This window comes from Seriola lalandi, unplaced genomic scaffold (genome assembly GCF_002814215.2).
Source record: "Seriola lalandi dorsalis isolate HSWRI2012SDOR001 ecotype SW California unplaced genomic scaffold, Sedor1 jcf7180002054672, whole genome shotgun sequence".
Lineage (NCBI taxonomy): Eukaryota > Metazoa > Chordata > Actinopteri > Carangiformes > Carangidae > Seriola > Seriola lalandi.
This window is the reverse complement of record NW_019525225.1, coordinates 1,064,651-1,085,064: the sequence shown is the minus strand read 5'-3', so window position 1 is coordinate 1,085,064 and position 20,414 is coordinate 1,064,651. Positions and strand designations below refer to the sequence as shown.

At 40.3% G+C, this 20,414-nt stretch overlaps 2 protein-coding genes across 2 annotated transcripts; both read right to left on the bottom strand.

Moving 5' to 3' along the window:
* Positions 1 to 143: 143 nt before the first annotated feature.
* On the bottom strand, positions 144 to 10,571 carry trpc6a (transient receptor potential cation channel, subfamily C, member 6a). Its single transcript, XM_023421504.2, is given in 15 exon segments — positions 144 to 427; positions 637 to 712; positions 1,023 to 1,061; positions 1,298 to 1,495; positions 2,571 to 2,766; positions 4,091 to 4,355; positions 4,872 to 5,099; positions 5,185 to 5,428; positions 5,529 to 5,693; positions 5,980 to 6,165; positions 6,574 to 6,596; positions 6,599 to 6,873; positions 7,389 to 7,521; positions 8,937 to 9,265; positions 10,352 to 10,571. Coding segments are annotated over 15 exon segments (2,625 nt in total). The 5' UTR covers positions 10,492 to 10,571; the 3' UTR covers positions 144 to 299.
* A 3,056-nt stretch (positions 10,572 to 13,627) lies between these two features.
* On the bottom strand, positions 13,628 to 19,080 carry angptl5 (angiopoietin-like 5). The gene is made up of 8 exons (XM_023421392.2): positions 18,876 to 19,080; positions 16,930 to 17,101; positions 16,661 to 16,764; positions 16,473 to 16,566; positions 15,667 to 15,770; positions 15,472 to 15,592; positions 14,176 to 14,361; positions 13,628 to 14,051 (listed from the first exon to the last, which is right to left on the bottom strand). Exons 1-8 carry the CDS (start codon positions 18,930 to 18,932, stop codon positions 13,732 to 13,734), a joined length of 1,158 nt encoding a protein of 385 aa, XP_023277160.1. The 5' UTR covers positions 18,933 to 19,080; the 3' UTR covers positions 13,628 to 13,731.
* Between the last annotated feature and the right edge of the window lie 1,334 nt (positions 19,081 to 20,414).

Below are 20,414 nucleotides of genomic sequence, written 5' to 3'. Positions count from 1 at the left end.
TGTATTTCAAATGTATGTTAGTGTTGACAAAATCAGACTTTTTTCATTTTTTTTCAAATGGTCTTTTAAAAGACGTTCTCCCAGTTTGATTGATTCAAAAATTGCACTTTGCATATTATAAATATATAAATGACACATAATAATGCAAATCAGCAAGCTCCATTTTAATTTGAGATTCACATACCATACGTTCTTATTTTATTATATTAATGCTTTGATGCTATCATAGTTTGTCTACATTCAGTGATGCAGAACAGGCGCTTTAAATCCATGGGCTGTACAGTTTTGTGTTCAATCTACTATGAAGGTGTGCTGATCTCTCCCAGCCTCCTCAGCAGTCCGTCCAGTGTTTCCATGTTCTGTGATTTCTCCTCTAGCAGCTCATATCGCAGGCTGGAGATGTCCTGCTTGATCTCTTTCAGCTCCCCTGAATTAACAACAGACACAAAGGCATCAAAGAAAATCTAAAATGCAGAAAAAATACTTTAGATCTGAGAAAATTCTTTTTTTTTTTTCTTTTTTTTAAGGTCATGCTTGGTTTATTGACAAATACATTTAGAGTAGCTTTATTTCCAAAGTGGATACAGCAGTTAAATTAAGTTCAGTGCAGTTTCAGTATCATTCTGTTGATTTTACCTTCAGTGATCTCGTCACTCTCTCTGTCTGCTTGGGCTTTGATGATGTATCGCTTTATCAGTCGCTTCATGATCTTCTACAATCAGTGATGGAAAAAGCACCAGATACAATTAACACTACTACTACTACGACTACTAACAAATTATTTTATCACAGCATTAACATACGTGCTTAAGTTTTGTGAATGTAACAGTGTAGTTTACTGCTGATGAGTTATAGTGTAGCATTATTAAATATAATATCATATTTTGTTAACTTGTCACTTGGTTTGGATATAAAACCCAATTCTGCGGATTAAGTATAAATTAAGTATAAATTAAATATAAATTACAGCTGTCAAATAAGTTTGGAACAAAAAAACAAAACAAAAAAACACACATGCATACCTGATATCTGCTTGGGTTGGTCGAAGCACAAACCCCGAGCTAGAAAATTAAGCTGAAGTTAACTTCTTTGAACATAATTGTGAATTTTCTTTTTGTCTTCAGCTCTGAGCTGCAGCTTGTGTTGCAGCAGAGAAACCACTGGGAGGTGCTCAGGCTCTGTCTTTAAAGCCTTACTACGTACCATGGACTTATGACTGTACAAGCTGAGGAAGGATAAATGCTGTATACAATGTTTTCATGAAATATCCAGTACATGCATGCAGATTGTGTGGTACCTGGTTGAGCTGTGTCTCAGTTTTCTCCTCACTGTGTCCTGCTACATGCAGGAACAGGGACTTGATACCTGTGGCCAGTCCCAGCATGGATTTAGGACTGGGGACCAGGTTAAAGGGCACAGGGAGCGTCCTTCCCTCCTCAAAGTAGGAGAACCAGAGTTTGGCCCGAGCAAACTTCCATTCAACATCAGCATCATCCTGAAGAAAAGAGGGAAAACACATTACGAGCATCACTGTGGCTATTTGAGTTTGAGACACCAGTTCAGATTTACTGAAAAAATAGCTTGACATTTTAGAAAATATTCTTATTCGCTTTCTTGCCAAAAATGAGATGAGAAGATTGACATCACTCTCATGTCTGTAGATTAAATTTGAAGCTACAGCCAGCAGTAAGTTAACTTAGCTTAGCATAAAGACTGGAAGCAGGGAGAAACAGATGGACTGGCTGTCCAAATATTTTTTTTTAAATCAGTCTATCAGCATCGCTAAAGCTCACTATTTAACATGTCTTGAGAATTCTCCAGACCCAGGCTAGCTGTTCCCCCTTGTTTCCAGTCTTTGTGCTAAGCTAATCAGCTGCCAGCTGTAGCGTCATGCTAAGCATGCATCTTTCCCAAAATGTTGAACAATTTCTTCAACAGATGCTGTAAAATGAAAATATGAACCTCAGCACTGTGTTGATCTGCAACACAAACTTTAAAAAAAAGAATTTTCTGGCCTAGTCAACTGAGGTGAAAAGCTAATTGAAATGTATATTTAGAGTCCTTTTTATAGATAAAATGTTTGTAGTTTTGTTTGTTGGATTTTAGATCTCTTCAGAATATATTATGGTAATTAAATAGTTTGTTATCATACACAAAAATAAAGAGTATACTTTTTTACTCTTCTTGCTCTATGAAAAATTAATGTGAGATGATTTATTTTGTCACCTAAACATTAGAAAAGGGAGGCAAAAGTGCCATCTATTTACAAAACATGTTCTAATGAGTTCTAATGAGTAAAACCTAAATCTTAAATCATTAATCTTAACATTTTGAACAATACTACTATGACAAACAATTTGGAGCAAATATACATTTTTACTCCTGTTTACACTGTTTTAAATGACATTATTTCATTCCTGCCAGAAACTGAAAAACAATTTTAGCAGGAAGTGTGAAGAATGCGTGCTACATGTGAAGATAATACTTTCTCAGGCCACTGTCTATATCTGTGAGCTTGTATCTGAAGAACATAATAATGTTATTATGATGATAGTACTTGTTTTGCGAACCTCAATCTCCTGGAAGGAACTGTTGATCATGGCGATAAGCATGTTGAGCAGCACTATCACCATGGTAACGTTGTAGACCCCGTAGAGCACGTAACCAATGTTCTCAATGAATTTGTGTCCGTTGTTGATCACAACCGACCTGACCTCAGACAGTCCAAATATAGCCCAGAACAGTGTCTTGAAGCTCTCCTCCAGGCTGGATGGACGCACAGAGAGTGAAATGGAGGGACATGAGAAAAATTATTTTTCACAAACATAAACATTCATCATCAGAAGGGAAACATTTTAGAGGATCGGTGAGAAAAGGAATGGAAGAAAAAATATTTTTAGGCTCAGTAAATTCTTAATTATGTGTTTATGTTGCTCTTCATCAATTTCAAAGCCTATGATACATTTTTCGGTTTCAGGCATCTATTGATTTCCTCCCATTTATCTTTTACTAATTTGCACAGGCAAAAAAAAAAACTTAAGCTAAAGATAGGAAAGCCATCATATCATATTTATTTTTATGTGTTATTATTAACTGTGTGAAAATGCAATTACAAGGTAAATCTGAGGGGTTGCTGTTATGATCTGCTCTTATTTTTCTAAACTTGGACACTTTCTTTGGACTTTGAATTTTGGATTTTTATTCAGTTCCTGTTTTACTTTGAATTATTATATTTGCCTTGTGTGTCTCATGTTTGTAGGACTTTATATCTTTGTTCCATTTTCCTCCTCAGTGATTGTCTGCCCCGCCCTAATGTGTTTCACCTGTGTTCTATTACCCATGCCTCCCTTGTGTATTTCAGTCCCTGTCTTCACTCTGTCATTATCAGTCTGTCTGTTGTACTCCTGTTTGCTCCCATGAACAGTTGAGATTTTTCCTCAGACACCCTTGTGTGTCAGTTTGGTTTCCCAGTGTTCCTAGTGCTTTTTGTTCTCTTACTCCCTGTGTCACCCAACTGGATTTTGTTGAGTTTAGACTTCTGGTCTTGGACTTGCTTCGCCACTTCAGACTACTTTTACCTGGTCAGTTAGTCTCTCATGTTGTGTTTAAATAAGCCACTTTACTGCAACTACTCTGCTCTAGTTGTCCAAATTTGGGTCCAATGAACTTCATAACTTGACAGGTCCCAATATGATTAAAGGGATAAACAATAAAAAAAATCTAATTTTTTTTTTTCTTCCTTTTGTTTAATAATAAATCAATGCTGTGGCTGGATTAAGTTTCAAGATAGATTTTGACACATGCTATAAAACAGGGGCTGAAGATTAGGAAATTAATTTTGTACGACCCAATCTAAGATTAATATTGTGCCTTTATATTGTGCTTTGATATACTGATACTGTGCTTAGTGTTGGTTCTAGGACCTCAGCTGAGTGATCTTGCCCATGTGGTAATTCATCCTCCATCCACCACAAAATGTTCAAAAAAATGGAATTGAAATTCTCAAAGCACGCTTTACGTTTACACACTTGCACTGTGAAATGAATGTGAAATATACAGCCAACAGACATGTGCACAGAGAATGTCTCACGTGGTGAAGGCGTCGTTCTGCTTCGCCCCCAGGTAGTAGGAGTACAGGTTAAACATGCCGATCATGAACGCCAGAAAAACCAAGATGAAGATAACCATGAACTTGAATATGTCCTTGACAGTTCTCCCTAAAGAGATCTGCAGCGGGCCGAAGCTCTCATTGGCTGGGAGGATGTAAGCAATCCGAGAGAAGCTCAGCACCACTGCGACTGCATACAGGCCCTCCGATACCAGCTGGGGATCTGACGGCAACCAGTCGATTCGTGCTACAAAAATAAAGCGCAAACAAGTCAAAGTTCAGCAAATCAACATTTACTTATATGTATTTTACTTATATGTATTTCTTGTAAAATGTTAGATAGTTTTACTTCTTCTGGCCTCCAATGATTATCAAATACACATGTGCAATCTGTGACTAAGGTTTTAAAAGTGGACTGTATTTTCAGGGGTCTAAAGCCAAGAATGTTGGAAACCACTAACGATTTAGGTTACTTAGGTTTGCCATCCAAAATGTTGCTTTTCTAATTGGGATTACTAGAAGCTTGGTCTGTTTTATCGTTCTATTTAACTTCCCAATAACAGGATAATTCAAACAGACACTGCTGATGTTTGGCCATCTGTGTGCCTGCTAAAGTCCAGAGCCAACACATGTCATCTCAACAAATGCAGTACATATGATCCTGTGTGTACCGCCTTGTGCTAACTTGCTGCAACTGTTTAAACACTAGGTGAATGTTGGCTACTAAAGTGTGGTGGTCTGATAGGTGTGTGAGCATGCTCACCCAGTGTAAAGTAGCGTAAGTTGTCGGGCAGTGTGACATTTATCAGTGTTGTGTAGTGTGTGTGTATGTGGGTCTGGGCTTGGTCAGCGTGTCTCAGAGCAGAGAAGCGGCAGCTGAAGGCGGCGAGGAAGATCGCCAGCATCCCAAAGTCCAAGAAGTTCCACGGTTCTACCAGGTACTCCCCTGGTCCTTGACTCCAGATTTCCTTCACTTCAGCCCAGATCATACCTGCAGCAGCACATATCAAACGGTGTAACACACAAGATGACGAAGTGATGAGGAAGTTCATCCATCATGATCATCTACTGCTCACCCACGACCCATGAAATGATGAGGATCTCCATCCATGTGAAGGGTGTTGTTGTCATGCGGTAGAGCAGCAGCGGGTCAGAGTGGAGTTGGTGTCCAACTGGGAGCTGATGGTGGGTCATGTTTGCCAACAGGGTGGTGCCCGCGAAACGGTCTGCAGCGTTTAGGATGAGAAGACCCAGGAAAATTGTGAAGGACGAAGCATGGGCCACAAACTTCATGAAGGGGCTTCGCATTATTTTCCCCACCTGAGTAAAAAGGATGAAGCAAAAGGAGGATGAGAGAAAAACACACTGCAGGGATTTAAAATCTAGTTTGTGCATTTGGGAATTAATGTGAATGACATACTCTGCTGCACGGCGCGATCAAGTATGCCAGGGCCAGTCCAGGCAGCCCTATTGCCACTGCCAGCACCACCAGCAGTTTGATAGCAGTGGTCTGTTGTCTCAGCCCGGGCAGATTCTCATACCAGATACTCAGCAGCTGCTGCTGGCAGTTAGGATGAGCCACAAACTGAAGGGCCCCAAGTGCAGAGACATAAAGGGTGGTGAGAGAAAGAAGACCGCAATTTCAAGCCGTAATGTTTATTGCTTCTGTGAAGTGTGAATGAAGAGACAATAATCTGCTGCCTAAACAATAATTTGATATTGTCATTATGAGATGAATGGGCCAAAGGGGCAGTGTGGGAAAGAATCATCATGATGCACACAACACACATTGCCTATTTTGTCTAATCTGCAGTTCAAATATATATACTATAAATAATATATATATAAATATAAATTATATATATACTAACCTTTTTGAGTTCATATTTGATGGCTAATTTGAGCCTTGTGAGGGAGGGGCGACCTGGCAGATCATAGCTGTCTTCAGAGTCAGTTTCTCCGTTCAGTATGGCCTCCACCTCCTGCGTGCTGCGACACAGATCCAGAAGGCCCACCACATAGTCCTTACACTGGCTCGACAGACGGCAGTAGTCGTTCTACGAGCAGGGAAAATGTGCGTCAATTAGTGAAATCACGTTTTTTATCATGCTACCAGTAAAAAGCAATTGTGACATTTATTTATTGTGCAGTACCCATAGTATAATTTCCTACTGTTGGCCCAATAATTACAGTTGTTAAATATGTGTCAAACCAACAATGTCAACAGTGATTACAGTATTGACTCTCATCCGTTTCTGCTTCTTCTCTTAGGGCCCATAAAATGTTCTTGTGTTTACTGGCAGCTGGTTGGCAGCAACATGGCAAATATGCTTTTTGTGCACTTGATGATGAGCTGGTTTTCAGGTCACGTGCACAGTGCCAGTAACAGTGCACGTGTTCTTGGTGGACTTGTGTTTGCATCATTGTTAGTGCTGATTCTGTGAGATCTTTGATGGTATTTGTACCTTAAATTCTTTCTCAATATTGCCAGCATGGCCAGTTCGTTGCTGAGCTCCAGGGCTGCCAGCACCGGGTCCTCATTGGACAGAGAGAGGTAAGCAGGACTGGCGAGTCCTCTGTAGGCATTGATCCGTGATCGTGAGTGGCTGAAGGAATCGAACTGCTGCTGATAGTTACAGGAGTCGCAGCTGCAGAAGTAGTCGTGAGGAGGATCGATGCGAGCCCCTTTACTCAGCAGGGTGTGAACTATCTCGTATTCCTGGCAGTGTGCTGCAAGTATCACTGGAGTCACATCATGAGAGAACCTATGGGGATGTACACACACAAAAACATATACAATATACATTCACAAAGCAGCAAAAAACAAACAAACATCAAAGGCCTTAACATCATAAGAAAATTCATACCACTCTCATGTCTATTAAATACCACCAGTAGCTGACCAACTTAGCTCAGCACAAAGACTGGGAACAGAGGGAAACAGCTAGACTGGCTCTGTCTGAAGGCAACAAAAGCCAAGTACCAGCACCTCTAAAGTTCACTGATTAACATTTTAGATATTGTTTGTTCAATTCATACAAAAAGGGGGTGTAAAAACAACAAATTAACATTTTGCGAGGGTGTTATGTACCAAACTATTTCTTGGCAGTGCAGCAAACACAAAATAGCCCTTTAATCAGTCAGGGGAATGCAGGATGTCCCACATATCAGGGATTATATATATTTATTGCACCAGTGCTGCAGCTACTATTACTGTGGTCAGAGGCAACAAATTTTTTAGTGATGCTTCCGCCTTTTGCATATCTCTGTATCTTTATACCTTGTCCCGTCCTCATCGTAAGCGTAGAAGTCATCCAACATGTCAGCTTGAGCAGGGCTCGCTGTCAGACGATGAGCATCTCTAAATGAAGGGTGACCCAACAGAACCTCTGTGATGCGAACATAACCTTTACCTACAACACACACACACACACACACACACACACACACACACACACACACACACACACACACACACACAAACACGGACAAAGAGAAAAGCTGTTGGTGTGGTTTGGTACCTCATCCCTTTGACAGTCTTACCTCAGTACTGTTGCTAATATTGTGGAACATGAATTGCCTGTGAAAAATGTGTTGTCTTGACATTACCTACTTATACTGTAAAGTAAGTAACAATCCTGAAACTATATCTTCCATAAAGAAAGTAATACTTTGATCTAAACTCATTCAACAGCGTTAGAGGACTCAGTTGTGTAAAAACAGTTGATTATGTTTCTAACAGTTAACCCTGAGTAGTTCAAGATTCAATTATGAAATTACAGGATCACCAAAATCTGTAGTTGCCTTCACCTATTCAGAGCATTTAAGCATCTTTCAGCTCATTGCTTTGGTTTTATGGCCCACAAATTTACAGTTTTGGCTCACTCTCCCAGCTCTCACAGCTTAGTTATGAGCTGCAGCAGGAAGCTGTTTTCAGAGAGAGTTCTGTAGAAAAGTCTCTGGCAGTGCATTCCTCTGTGAGCCATTTAAGCACCTTAGCAATACCAGCCCAGGCAAGCTCCAGAAATTGCTAAACAACACAGAGGACACCAAGAATACCTTACCTGTTGTGTGTGTGTGTCAATGACAAATAAACCTCTGCATTATGGCAGGTCAAATGACTGTAAGAAATCGTTCCTATATGTACCTGATGCCTTAAACCCCTTCAGTAAAGTTTTATAAACCCAAGTCTAGTCTGCGTGCCGTGATCCAACATCCCACACTGGTGAAAAACGTCCACCTGTCCAGCATGGCAGATGGAGTTAGCAGTGAGCATAGTGGAGCATTCAATAGCTAACGGGTTGATGGAGCCACAGAACAGAGCTAAAAGGCAGGGAAGTATTAGACTGAGATTCACCAGGTGGCCACAAACATGACACAATTCTAATGTCTAATGCTCCACATCTGGTGGATGCAACTCCCAATTGTTTGCTCAGTTCAGCATATAACCTTTATAAGGAGGTAATATGTGACTAATCAGTTTACATCTTCTTTTTCAGCTCGTGTGACTGAAAAAATCAGTCAGTGCAGGTTTAATGAAGTTAAAGAACTCCACATTAAAATCTTGTTACAGTAGAAGCCGACAGTAGAGGCTCATGGTAGCCTGGTGTTTGGTGGGTTTGCTAAGTTATGCTGGCTTTTTAGCTGTATGTTTTTATGAGCTGTGGTGGAGGAGCCCGTTAAAGGATAGATTAACTTGGTTGTTATGGTTCGAACTATAAAGCTCAACACACAATCAGCAATGTCAGCCTTCTGCCATGTGTGATTAACCCTTTAAATGTGTTTTTTGATTCTTGTCTGCAAACATACACAAATGCACACATCTTACTGATGGCTAACAGGAGGGCGTCACCCACTCTGGACAAATCTGCCCTCCCCAGCAGCAGCTCCGTCACCTCCAGATGCTCGTTGGCTACAGCCAGCTGCAGTGCATTTTGGCCCATGTAGTCCACAGCATTGACATTCAAGTTGGGCACATGGAGCAGCATACGTCGCACCTCTGGTATGTTGCCGTACTCAGCCGCCTCCAGGAAACGCTGCTCAACCTCTGACAGGCTGATTGAAGGAGCAGAGAACATGTAGGCAGGACCACGTAGAGCCTGGCGGCGTTTAGCAGCGGTGAGGCGAGCCGTGAGCTGTCTCTCCGAGCTGCTGTGGCTGCCAGAGAGTCAGGGGAAAACTCTTTTGGAAACCACACCTCAGACACTTGTCCCCAGTTTCATCTCAGTTTCACATTTCACATTAATAGGATTTAATCATTCATCATTTAATCATTAATTCTATATATGTTGAGAGAAAACCCTTGAAATAGACATAAAAAAAAATAATGTAAAGGTGATTTCTGACACAAAGAGAGAGAGCCACTGCAGTCAGACAAATCATTAGTCAAAATTAATGAAAGACTTTTAATAGTTGTAGTAGATAATAATTTAAATTTGAAACATTACTCTACAGAAACTGCAATCCTAAATTCCATTTAATGAACCATGTTTAGATAAAAAACTAAAAATAGACAACAGTACAGATAAAATATACAAACCAAAGAGTAAATGGAAATGTTCTTTACACAAAAAAAAACTTCTACTGGGCTGTAAATATGAAGGGAAACTACATCACTACTCATGATCTTCTAGTAATCCTAATGAAATTATTGTGTTGGACCATTCACTGACAGAAACTATTTTATAGTTTAATTAATATAACGTGTTCTTCTTCTCTTTTATCGTCGGATACAAGCTCATTTTACAAAGTTCAGCATCTTCAGAGATCAAACTATCAAAGCTGCTGTCTCTCATTCTGTGAACCACACAGGACATAATCTGTATAAAACAATCCTTGTAGGATATGAGGGACTTCTAAAGGATATGGTGTAACATTAAAAATGCAATTATGATCTCATCCATCTTATTTTTTCTTAATTAGGACTTAAGACTTAATTATTGTGGACACGTATGTTGAAAACAAGTTCGAAGATGACCGTACACCGCCAAAATCAAAATGATAAGTAATTACAATGACGCTGAGGTAATTGACGAGGATATTGTCTTACTTTATTGCTTTGTGTTATGGATCTTTATTATAAACTCCATGATAATCTGTCATGCTGCATTGATGTCAATACTGTGAAAAGTTGTTTAAAGGTTATTAAAGTCAAATGATTAATGAATCTAACGAAACACATAAACACACCCGCCCACTACATGAACACAGGGGTTCAATAGGGGATGTAAATATAAGACTTACCCGAGGCATCGTCCAGGGCAACAGTTTTCCTCTCCAAAATCATCATATATCAGCAGGTTATCACGGCTCCTGGCCCTCGGGCTGTCGTTGTAGCCCGCAGTCCGGCTGTTATGATGAGCCGCCAACGGTCTGTGGTTCATCCTGGAGGTGGTCAACAATAGAGGGTCTGCTCCTGCTTCATATGAACGAGTAATCAAGTGCCTGTGGCATGACTCCCTCTCTCTGTCTCCCTCCGCCTCTGTTTATTCTGTGTCCTTGAGAAAGAATGCATCCTTCTGGGTCCCACTGTACTTTTATTTACATGACTCATTGAACTTTACAGATGTGGAGGATAACTCACTGAAGGTTACTGGTGGAATATGGTCGTTTTTGTCACAGTTGTTTCAGCTGAATCTACAGACTCTTCTGGATTTTCCTTTAATGTCCTTAGAAATTACTCTCTGGATTAGTTTTAAGAATACAGACTACTTTGCAAAATTTAAGTTGATTTACAGCTGCAGAATATTCTCTGAATATTGTGCTTTGCCAGTGGTTTTCATCCTTAGGCTGTAAAATTCTATTTTAAACTGCAGTGTTTAGACTACATGTTGAGGTTCGTCAGTGTGTGTGTGTGCGTGTGTGTGTGTTTATGTGTGTACATGTGTGCAGGAGTGACTGATGGCTGATGAACAGCAGATGAGATTCCTTAGGGTTTAAATTCCCAGTAGACTTTGTTTCCTGTGCGCTCCCACTCTCCACTGATCCTTGTGCACTGTGGGAAAAAAACTTCCCACTGTGCGCACACACGCACACACACACACAGTATGTGTCCACACACATTTAAGCAAGTGTATTTAAGCATGCAAACATGTGTTCTCTCTCCAGTAGGTCAAAGGTGAGTCCCGGCACCCAGTTTCTGTCGCTTGTATTGACAAGAACACACACATCTGATATTTTTAGCTTTTTAATCTGGAAGTACAGTAGGTCTTGCATCATTGTCGCCAGTTTCCGCTCAGTTCACCACATTTTATCTGCTTTCAGTATGAATTTCACAGAAAACACCCCTTACATCACACGGACATCTCAGCATAAAAATGTCTGTTAAAGCAGACTCTCTGATGTATGATTGTAGCAGTGAAAATTGCCTTTTAAGGGCCTGATTGCTGAAGCGTAGTCACTTTGTACTTTTCATGGTGTAACAGCGTCACATCTTACAGGGTGGATGGTCGGGGGAAAGAGGGTAAACTCTGACAAATGTCACCAGCAAGAGTTTTTGTTAAGACTTCCTCCTCAGAACAGAACAGACCTAAGATCTGAACGTAAACACTGTCAGCTAAAACATACACACTCTTATTGGGGGGCACCGAGTGGGCAAGCACCTGTGTGTGCGTGTATGTGTGTGTGTGTGTGTGTGTGTGTGTGTGTGTGTGTGTGTGTGTGTGTGTGTGTGTGTGTGTGTGTGCATGTCTTAATGCCACTGATTCTGGTGATAACACAGTAGGAGCTCTGGCTCTTTGTATGGTCTGCTTTGTGCATATTGCCAATGAATCCACACACACACACACACACACACACACACAAATACACACACTAAGCTGTGTGTGTACAAATGAGTATCCTGTTGGTGAAAACTGTAGCTTGATTTTCCCTCAATTGGTAATGTTGATATTTAACTTCGCCATGACACACGCCACAATTCTGTATGAAAGCCATGCAACAACTTTCAACTCTTTAGAGTCAGCTGACGATGTCCGTGTGTGTGTGTGTGTGTGTGTGTGTGTGTGTGTGTGTGTGTATATGTGTGTATGTGTGTGTGTAGCTGACTTTCATAGTGGCAGGAAAAGTTGTTGAATGGACAGAGCTGCTGCCTCCCCCTGGAAGTGAAGAAATACTGCATCCAGCAAGTCAACGCCTAAATTACAACTTTCTGGTGCTTTTGCTTCTGCTCTGTGTAAAGATAATGCAAGCGCATGTTCAGGTACTCACCCATTCCAGGTCATGGTAACCACAAGGATAATTTGCAATTAATCTTAGTACCAACAAGGCAACATTATTCTCACAAACTGCAGACAAAATGACTCACGCACACACATATTCATGCATATGTAGGTATCGTCTTCACACACACTTACCTGCTTTCTTCTTGACTATGTTGAGATGGATTCACAGCACCGCCTGCTGGAATGGGTTGGTAGTGGTGTTTTCACTCAACTCAGAACATCAGTTTCACCTGCTGCTGCCAGTCATATTGAAACTAACAGTACAAAGTTACACAGCTTATTATTAAGTCAGATTTACTACTTTTCACACTCACCCTCTGCGATCTGTGTAACAACAATATGGAATGTGTTCACACTTGAAAGAGTTTGTTCACCCTGATCTGTGTATATGTGAAACAGGACCCCTTCGTCCCAGGCACTTATCGGCTCAGGCTTGACCACCTGTCTTCCCTCTTCTGACAACAGCACAATATTTACTGTAATTGTAACTAGGAATACAAACTGTTTACATTCACCAGCTGCTGCTGCGGCTTTGATAAAAAAAAACTGATGACACTTCCAGCTCTGCAGAGGGCCGCTCATTATCAGCTAACACTGCGATATGGAAAGTTGACATTGAACTTCCATGAATATCCTCATCCTCAGGATAGATGCAATTATATGAACACATATGAACATTTTTGGCTACAACTTTTTGACGTGGTTTAAGCATAAGGATTCATGTAGGACTAACAGCGTACAGGTTACCTGCTAACCCGTGACTTATAACACACGACTTGGCAACCCAAAAGTTGGTCTTATTAATGGCATATACCTGATCAATAATGCATTTGTGAATTATTTATTAACCATTAGCTACAAACATTATATAAGTGAGTGAATAAAATGGTTCTTGTTTTCCTCTTCTTGAAGGAGCAGTGGAAAGAATGATGGAAAATTTGGACATATATGCATTATAACTGCATGCAAAATCAGAAAGAAGTAATAACAATAAATATAAGTTAAAAAAAAAAACTTTTAAAACATCTCCACAATCAATTGAAAACTACGGCAAAAATCCTGCATTTAATAGTACACCACAATACTGTTTTATCCTGCGTTAGAGAAATGTTAAATGACTTTTGCGTTTATTTTTTTCTACTTTTCTGATTATTCTGGTTTTGTCATTTTGTTGTAATAGATTACATTGTAATTTCAGGTATAAACATCCTCAAGAGTCAAAATTACCTTGGAGGACTATAATCAGAACAGGCGATTGGTTACAGTCATGTGAAACAATGAAAATGAGACTTTAACAAAACTTCTATGTTGTTTAATTAGAACTTCAGGTTGTACAAATATGCAGTGCAACTTACTTACTAAAGTACTGACTCTGTGCTCTAATTCTTTCTCTGTCAACTGTCAATTATTGGTTGCAATCCTCCTGATCTTTATCGAGACAGATTTGATGGTGTGAGGGACCCCGTTCTGTCTCCAGGTGTCCCACAGGATGTGAGTCCTCTGTCCCTGGTTCTGCTCTGCATTTTCAGGAGAGCCGTTGAGGTTTGCCAGACCGCACTGGTTGAACCACCATCCTGTCTGGTTGTGCTGAGTGCTGCAGCTCTCCACAGTGCGATTCTCGATGGAGCAGAAAGGATTGCAGCCGTCATTGTCCACATCTGAGGCGCTGAACGGAGCCGTGTCCTGGTTCTGCTCCTGATCGTAGCCACGAAATGCGTCACCTGCACAAAAAACATACAGAGAAATTCACATATGGATGGGAGACATAATACACAGTGCATTTATTCCAATTTTGAGTTTGACTGTGTGGCAACAAAAAGCACATTTGTCTGAGGATGGTCACACCTGCGCTGCCTGCATATCGGCCCAGGTGTATACTGAAGAACTGGGTTTCACTGTCCAGGCGGAAATCATCATATGATGCATAAGAGGTGATGTCATCGTTGGAGACCAGAGCCACATGAAGTTGGAAGCGAGTATCTTTCTGGTTTACTATGTAAAACACCTTCTTTAGGCCCAACCAGTGTTCTCCTAAACACACACACACACACACAAACACACGAAAAGAGAGATTGCACAATGACTACAGTCACAGTCAAGTGCAAATTATATTAATTATTATTCTCTTCCTTCATGTCTCTGTTGAGTATGAAGCTACAGAGCAGCTGGTTAGCCTAGCTTAGCATAATGAGTGGAAACATGGGTAGCAGATAGCCTGATTTTGTTCAACAAGGAAGTCAAAGCGTTTGTTGAATAACATGTTAATTAGGTGCTAGTTGGCATATTTTACACAGAGCCAGGCCACCTGTTTCCCATCAAGACATATCATCAAGAATTGCAACTGCATGCTTCTTGGCAATTTTTGTTCCATATGTTTCTGTTGTGCAAATGAAAAGTTAAGTTTGCACAAATTTTAAGCACAAAAGACAGAACGAGTCTCTCCTGTTCATATTTTTGGTTTTAAATTGTGAAATGTGCCTTTAAGACATGCTGCGTTATATAGATATGTGAGGGGCTGCGTCATCAGCAGTTTTTTCCTTTATTTTCCTTTAGTTGAGCAGCACACCTTGATGGAAGTTGATGCCTATTAATGAGCTTAATGAGCCAATAAGTTTGCTTCATGAGCATCGCCAGTTCTACTTGATAGCCTTTGATAGTCTGCAGCAGCTTTGTTTTTTTATCATTTCGAAAATGATCCAGACTCGCTGACTATTTTCACAGCAGACAGTTTTACCCGTCAAAGATGAGACGGGTGCACAGGTGATGCTAATGACACTAACGAGGTCTCCAGTCCAATAACTGTAACAGTGCGTTTAACAATGTTATTATTTACACCTGTGTTTCCAACAGTTTGGCAAAAGACTGAAATTCAAACATCTAACTGACATGAAACCTTATAAGGAGTTAACATGTAGATAATGAGAAATGTGATTCATTTTAAGCAATATGACAGATCAAAGTAAACACTGGTATATTCTGTTTCTTAATGAAGCTTTTGTCATTAACAGATAGAATCTCTCCATGAACTGTGACCTGAAAGCATCTAAAGAAGTCAAGTTGTGTTAAAGGTTGATACTGTTGTTGCTAACACCTCACAGATACAGAAAACATGCGTGCACCAGTGGAACTGCAATGTACAACCTGCAAGGTTCCCAAATCCATCAGAATAATCAGCCCAGGGTCGTTTGAAGTCAGTTAATCCATCAGTCCTCCTCTGCATCACCGTCCATCCACCTCCCATATAGTCCATCTCACAGAAAACCTGCAGGACAAGTTTTGTTTTGAGTAGCTGCTGATGAGTGAGGGACAGACTGTGTGCCTGAGTGAATTACATACCTCAAAGGAAGAGTCAGTATTCTCCGGGTGGACGATGTAAATACCACTGGGGATCTTGGGGACGACTGACACAAGACTGTCTTTTATGTCGCTGCAGTCTCGTCCTAATCAAAGCAAACATGCTCTCTTTTGTCATCAGGAATAAAATTAGCGAACACTAAAGCAGCTGCTGTTTCATAATCACTGATGACAAATGAATAACTCTGCATAACTCTGCAAGTCCAGTAAATAATCCCTCCGCAACAGTGTTTCACTGGCAGGACAAGAAAGAAGAAATCAGTGTTTGTACTTTATATGCATGCAAATGGCTAAAAAACACAAAAACTCCTCAATTAACTTTATATATGCCTTTTAATTACTTATGTCACTGGATAATAAACATCAAATTTGTGGTGTACTGATTACTACAGGATATATTTCTTATTTTGTTCCGCATGATTAGCAGTGGTGGAAGAAAAACTCAAAGATTAAGTAAAAATCACAGTATCACAGTGTTAAAAGATTCATGTACAAGTGTAGAATTATATTATAATAATACAAGTAACTAGTAACTAAATCTATTAAGTAAATTTAATGGAATAAAAATGTATTGTAGTGTAGTGAATGTAGTGGAGTACATGTAACTTATAAAGCAGCAAAAAATGGAAAAACTCAAATTAAGTACAAATACATCAAAACTGCATTTAAGTTCTTTAGTAAATGTACACAGTCACTTTCCACCACTGGTAAACTGATATTTGTGTGTAAAATTAGAAAATCTTGTCTCCCATCTGTGTGAATGTCGGATGTGTCTGTGTCTGAGTTACCGTGGGACTGCACAGGTTTCACGGAGTACATCTCAGTGTTGCTTCTTTGGACCTCGGAGCTGAGCGTCTGCACTTTGGTCATCAGCTCTGTGACCTGGAAATGTGACACTACTGAATATACAGCCAGCCAATCAGATGCTTAGAAAAATTCTGTCACTATCTGAGAAAAAAGAAAAACTTCACTTTACCTGGGTGCTGAGGATGTCCAGGGCTCTCTGCTGCTCCTCCATCACATCCCTCATCAGCTTCCGGGTGCTGCGTCCAAACGCCAACAGAGACTGCTGTAATTGGCCTACACACATACACGCATGCATGCACGCACACACACACACACACACACACACACACACACACACACACACACACACTCACACACACACACACACACACACACATTGGACTATAGATGATGATGATAGAGGTAACAACAATACCAGGAAAGAGAAAGACATTTTACCACAGACTGAATGTTTCTCATCTCGTAGCAGCTTGACGGTGATGTCACACGGGATGGAGCATGTGTCCCGACCTTTGACCCCTCCGAGAAGTTTCTGGCCTTTGCCAGGAGCGTCAGAGAAGTCCTCACCTTCTATTTCTGATTGGTTAAAATTAGTGCCGTTTCCTGTGTCCTGGGAATATAGAGAGAACGACAGTAGAAATTTGATCCACTGTCCGCAAGTTTAAATCTACAATCATATCGTGTTATTTAACAAGCCTGGGATGTGTGACTTCAGCCACTTAGAGGATTACAGATTGAATAATTTAAATGTTTTGTTTGGACAGTGTCTATTTCATTTAAGGACCTTTCTCATGGCAGACAGTTTGATTTGTAACCACTGCATTTATCTGACAGCAGTTACTTTCCAAATTAAGATTTTTGCTTATAAAATATATGAAGCACCAATAAAATACACATTTTGTTATAGTTTAAACTACCAAACAGTAAATACAAGGACAGCTGAAAAGATTAGGCTAGTTAATTGTTAAAAAATTAATTGGAAACAATTTATAGTTCAAACATTTTATGGTTCCAGTCTCTCAAACGTGAAGATTTGCTGCTTTTCCTATTAATTGTTTGCAAGTTTGGACTGCTAGTAAGACAAGTCTCTTAATATTTACTCCACCAAAGGCCCCAGTGAGTCAGCGTGCACTTTACCAGGAGCCTGGAACTGGCTCCCCTAAATGGAATACAGTCATTGTAACACTAACAATTACATGTGTGATTTTCCCGATGACATGCCAAAATAAAATGTCTGCCATGAAGATGTTCAGCTTTGTTACATTGTTGAAAAAGAACAGACAAGTGGGAAGGGCAGTCTGGAGGATATTCAGCAGCACTTTGAATGGAGGATTGTTGCTCGACTCCCTGAGTCAGCAAACAGGACACTGCTGAAGTGTTGTTGAGGAAAACACAGAGTCCTGAGCAGCTTCTGTATCAGATTCTGAACCTTGCAACTGAGGAGGGATGAATGGAATAACAAAATTTTAATCTGGGGATCAATAAAGTTTTAGGACAAATATCCTGGTGATTGATTTGGCAACAAACACACACACACACACACACACACACACACACACACACACACACACACACACACACACACACACACAGTGTACCTGCAATACCCTGCAATTAAATCCAGTGGTGGAATGATACCAAGTTCATTTACTCAATACAGTTCTGTCCTTCTTGAAATTCACTTGATTATATCCATTTAATGCTACTTAATACTTATACTACATTTAAACAGGAAGTATTGTACTTTTTTGCAGGTTGGGACTTATGACAAGCTTCTAAAATGTGATCAGTTCAGACATTTTAGTCTGGAATTAAGTCCTTCAAGTTTTATATTCTTGTAGAATAAAATCTGCCAGCGTAGTAGGAATATAATGACTTCTTTTTTTCAGTGCAAAACATCTTGTTACATTCTCTAAAATCAGAGTTTTCACAATTGTTTGATGTATTGTTACGATACTGCAGAAAAAGGATTTTAGACTCGATTATTGATAGAAATGCCTCTATAAAACTGAGAGTTTGGAGATCGAACGCACAACAGTAAGTAATTAAAATCAGTTCCACCTTGACCAACCACAATGAAAATGCTCACACATTAATTGATCACTATTAACAATATAAAATATATTATACTACACACACACACACACACACACACACACACACACACACACACACACACACACACACACACACTCACACACAAATTCATGATGCCTAAATCTGAGCCCCTAAATCTCTGTGATTGCATCAGAATCTCTGGAAGAAATGTATAGTAAAGTTTAAAAAATGACACATTGCCACTTCCATAATTCCTGATAGAAGTTAAAGGGTCGAGGCAGATGGCTGACTAAAACTGACATGTATGACATGCATATCGTACATACTGTGGAGGAAAACAGATGAGGCAAAAGCAGCAGGAGGACAGCTGTTGTCCACATCATGCCAGTCTCGTCTGACTGAGGTTATTTCCTCTAGGAGCGAGGGGGCTGAGCTCTGTCCACTCTGTCACCAGCAGCCACTCCTTCATTTATGCTTATATTTCCACAGACTCTGCTCTTTTCCCTTCACAGATCCATCCTTCTTTCCCTTTCATCCACTAAGTCTTTTCTGCGTCTCCTCCTTCCTCTCACTTGTCACACTTCCCTTTCTCCCTATACCTCCTCCCTCACTGCCTCCCTGTCTCCACCTCCATCAGTTACTCCCACTTTTTCTTGTAAATTCCCATGACAACATCCTATGTGAGAGGAGGTCAGATTTGTAAATGGGCTGGTGATAAAAGTCTGGGTACATTTCTGACAAGTAGCTGAATGTGCTGATTCCAGGTTTGCGGTAAAGAGTGACTACCTTCCCCCTCGGTGTGTCTATTACCAGGCATTGTTGGTTTACAGGTTATATCCTGCCACCAGCATGAGAAACAGATGTGGAGAGGGAAATGAGCAGCTTGTTTCAATGTAGCAACACGTTCTCTCTGCTTGTGTCTTTGCGTGGGAGCTGCAGCTGAAGGTAGGGTGTCTCTGCCACTTCGGCTCATATTTCCTCCCGGTTACACCCCTCTTCTCTCTCTCTGACCACTGACTCGTACATCTGAAAACAGCCTCCTAGAGGGTCAGACCAATTACTTTAGTTAACTGGGCAGTTAGGTAGTGAGGAAAGTGAAAAGCGATAGAGAGCAACAGCGCATTCCAGTCAGGGTCCAGCTGGAGGCCTGTCGCTTCTTTAGAAAACTTTACTATGAGTGCCAAAGAAAAGATTTGCTGTTGTTTTGAACCTGTGTGAGTTTACAGCCGTGGTCAGTGAGAGGAATGTGAAAAGCCTGGTGCCGAAAGCCTTGGGGCCCCCACATCTGTCCTATGTTACATGCTCTAGTAAAGCAGTCTATGCATGCGAATGACACACTTTATCTGCCAGGCCAGATAATGAGAATATTCAGACAAGACTGTGTGATTTGTAAAGGTATGAAAAATTAAAAACAAAACACACAAGTTTTAGGAGTTTAAAAATGAGAGAAGGCAAAGCAACATTAACTAAATTGGGCCCTCAAAGAGATCAGTGAAACAGAACTAAACTCAAAATACAGCGAACTGAACTGCGTTACTTAACTGGTCTCCATTAAACTGATTTAATGACACATGAGGGGGACATACTATATATATATATTAGCAGCTTTAAGGTAACTTAAGTGTTGACAGTACAAAATTAAATAAATGTGCTCGATTCATCTAGAAATGCTGCTAGTTCCCTATTTAGATATAAAGGACTTACTCACCAACAAAAACGCCATGATTCATCACATTTCTGCCAGCGGACCCCCATAAATCCTACACACTGGTCATTTAATAATATGAAAGCTGCGTTTCATAACTGAATATAAACCTAAATTAGGGTAAGTGGGATGACATCATCACTCAGTATTATTGTATTAA

Excerpts from the sequence above, each read along its gene's own strand:
- angptl5 (XM_023421392.2), bottom strand. The coding sequence starts at position 18,932 with ATGATGTGGACAACAGCTGTCCTCCTGCTGCTTTTGCCTCATCTGTTT. Across the intron at positions 16,765-16,929 it reads TGAGAAACATTCAGTCTGTG|GCCAATTACAGCAGTCTCTG; the intron begins GTAAAATGTCTT and ends GTATGTGTGTAG. Across the intron at positions 14,052-14,175 it reads CCGATATGCAGGCAGCGCAG|GTGACGCATTTCGTGGCTAC; the intron begins GTGTGACCATCC and ends TTTTTTGTGCAG.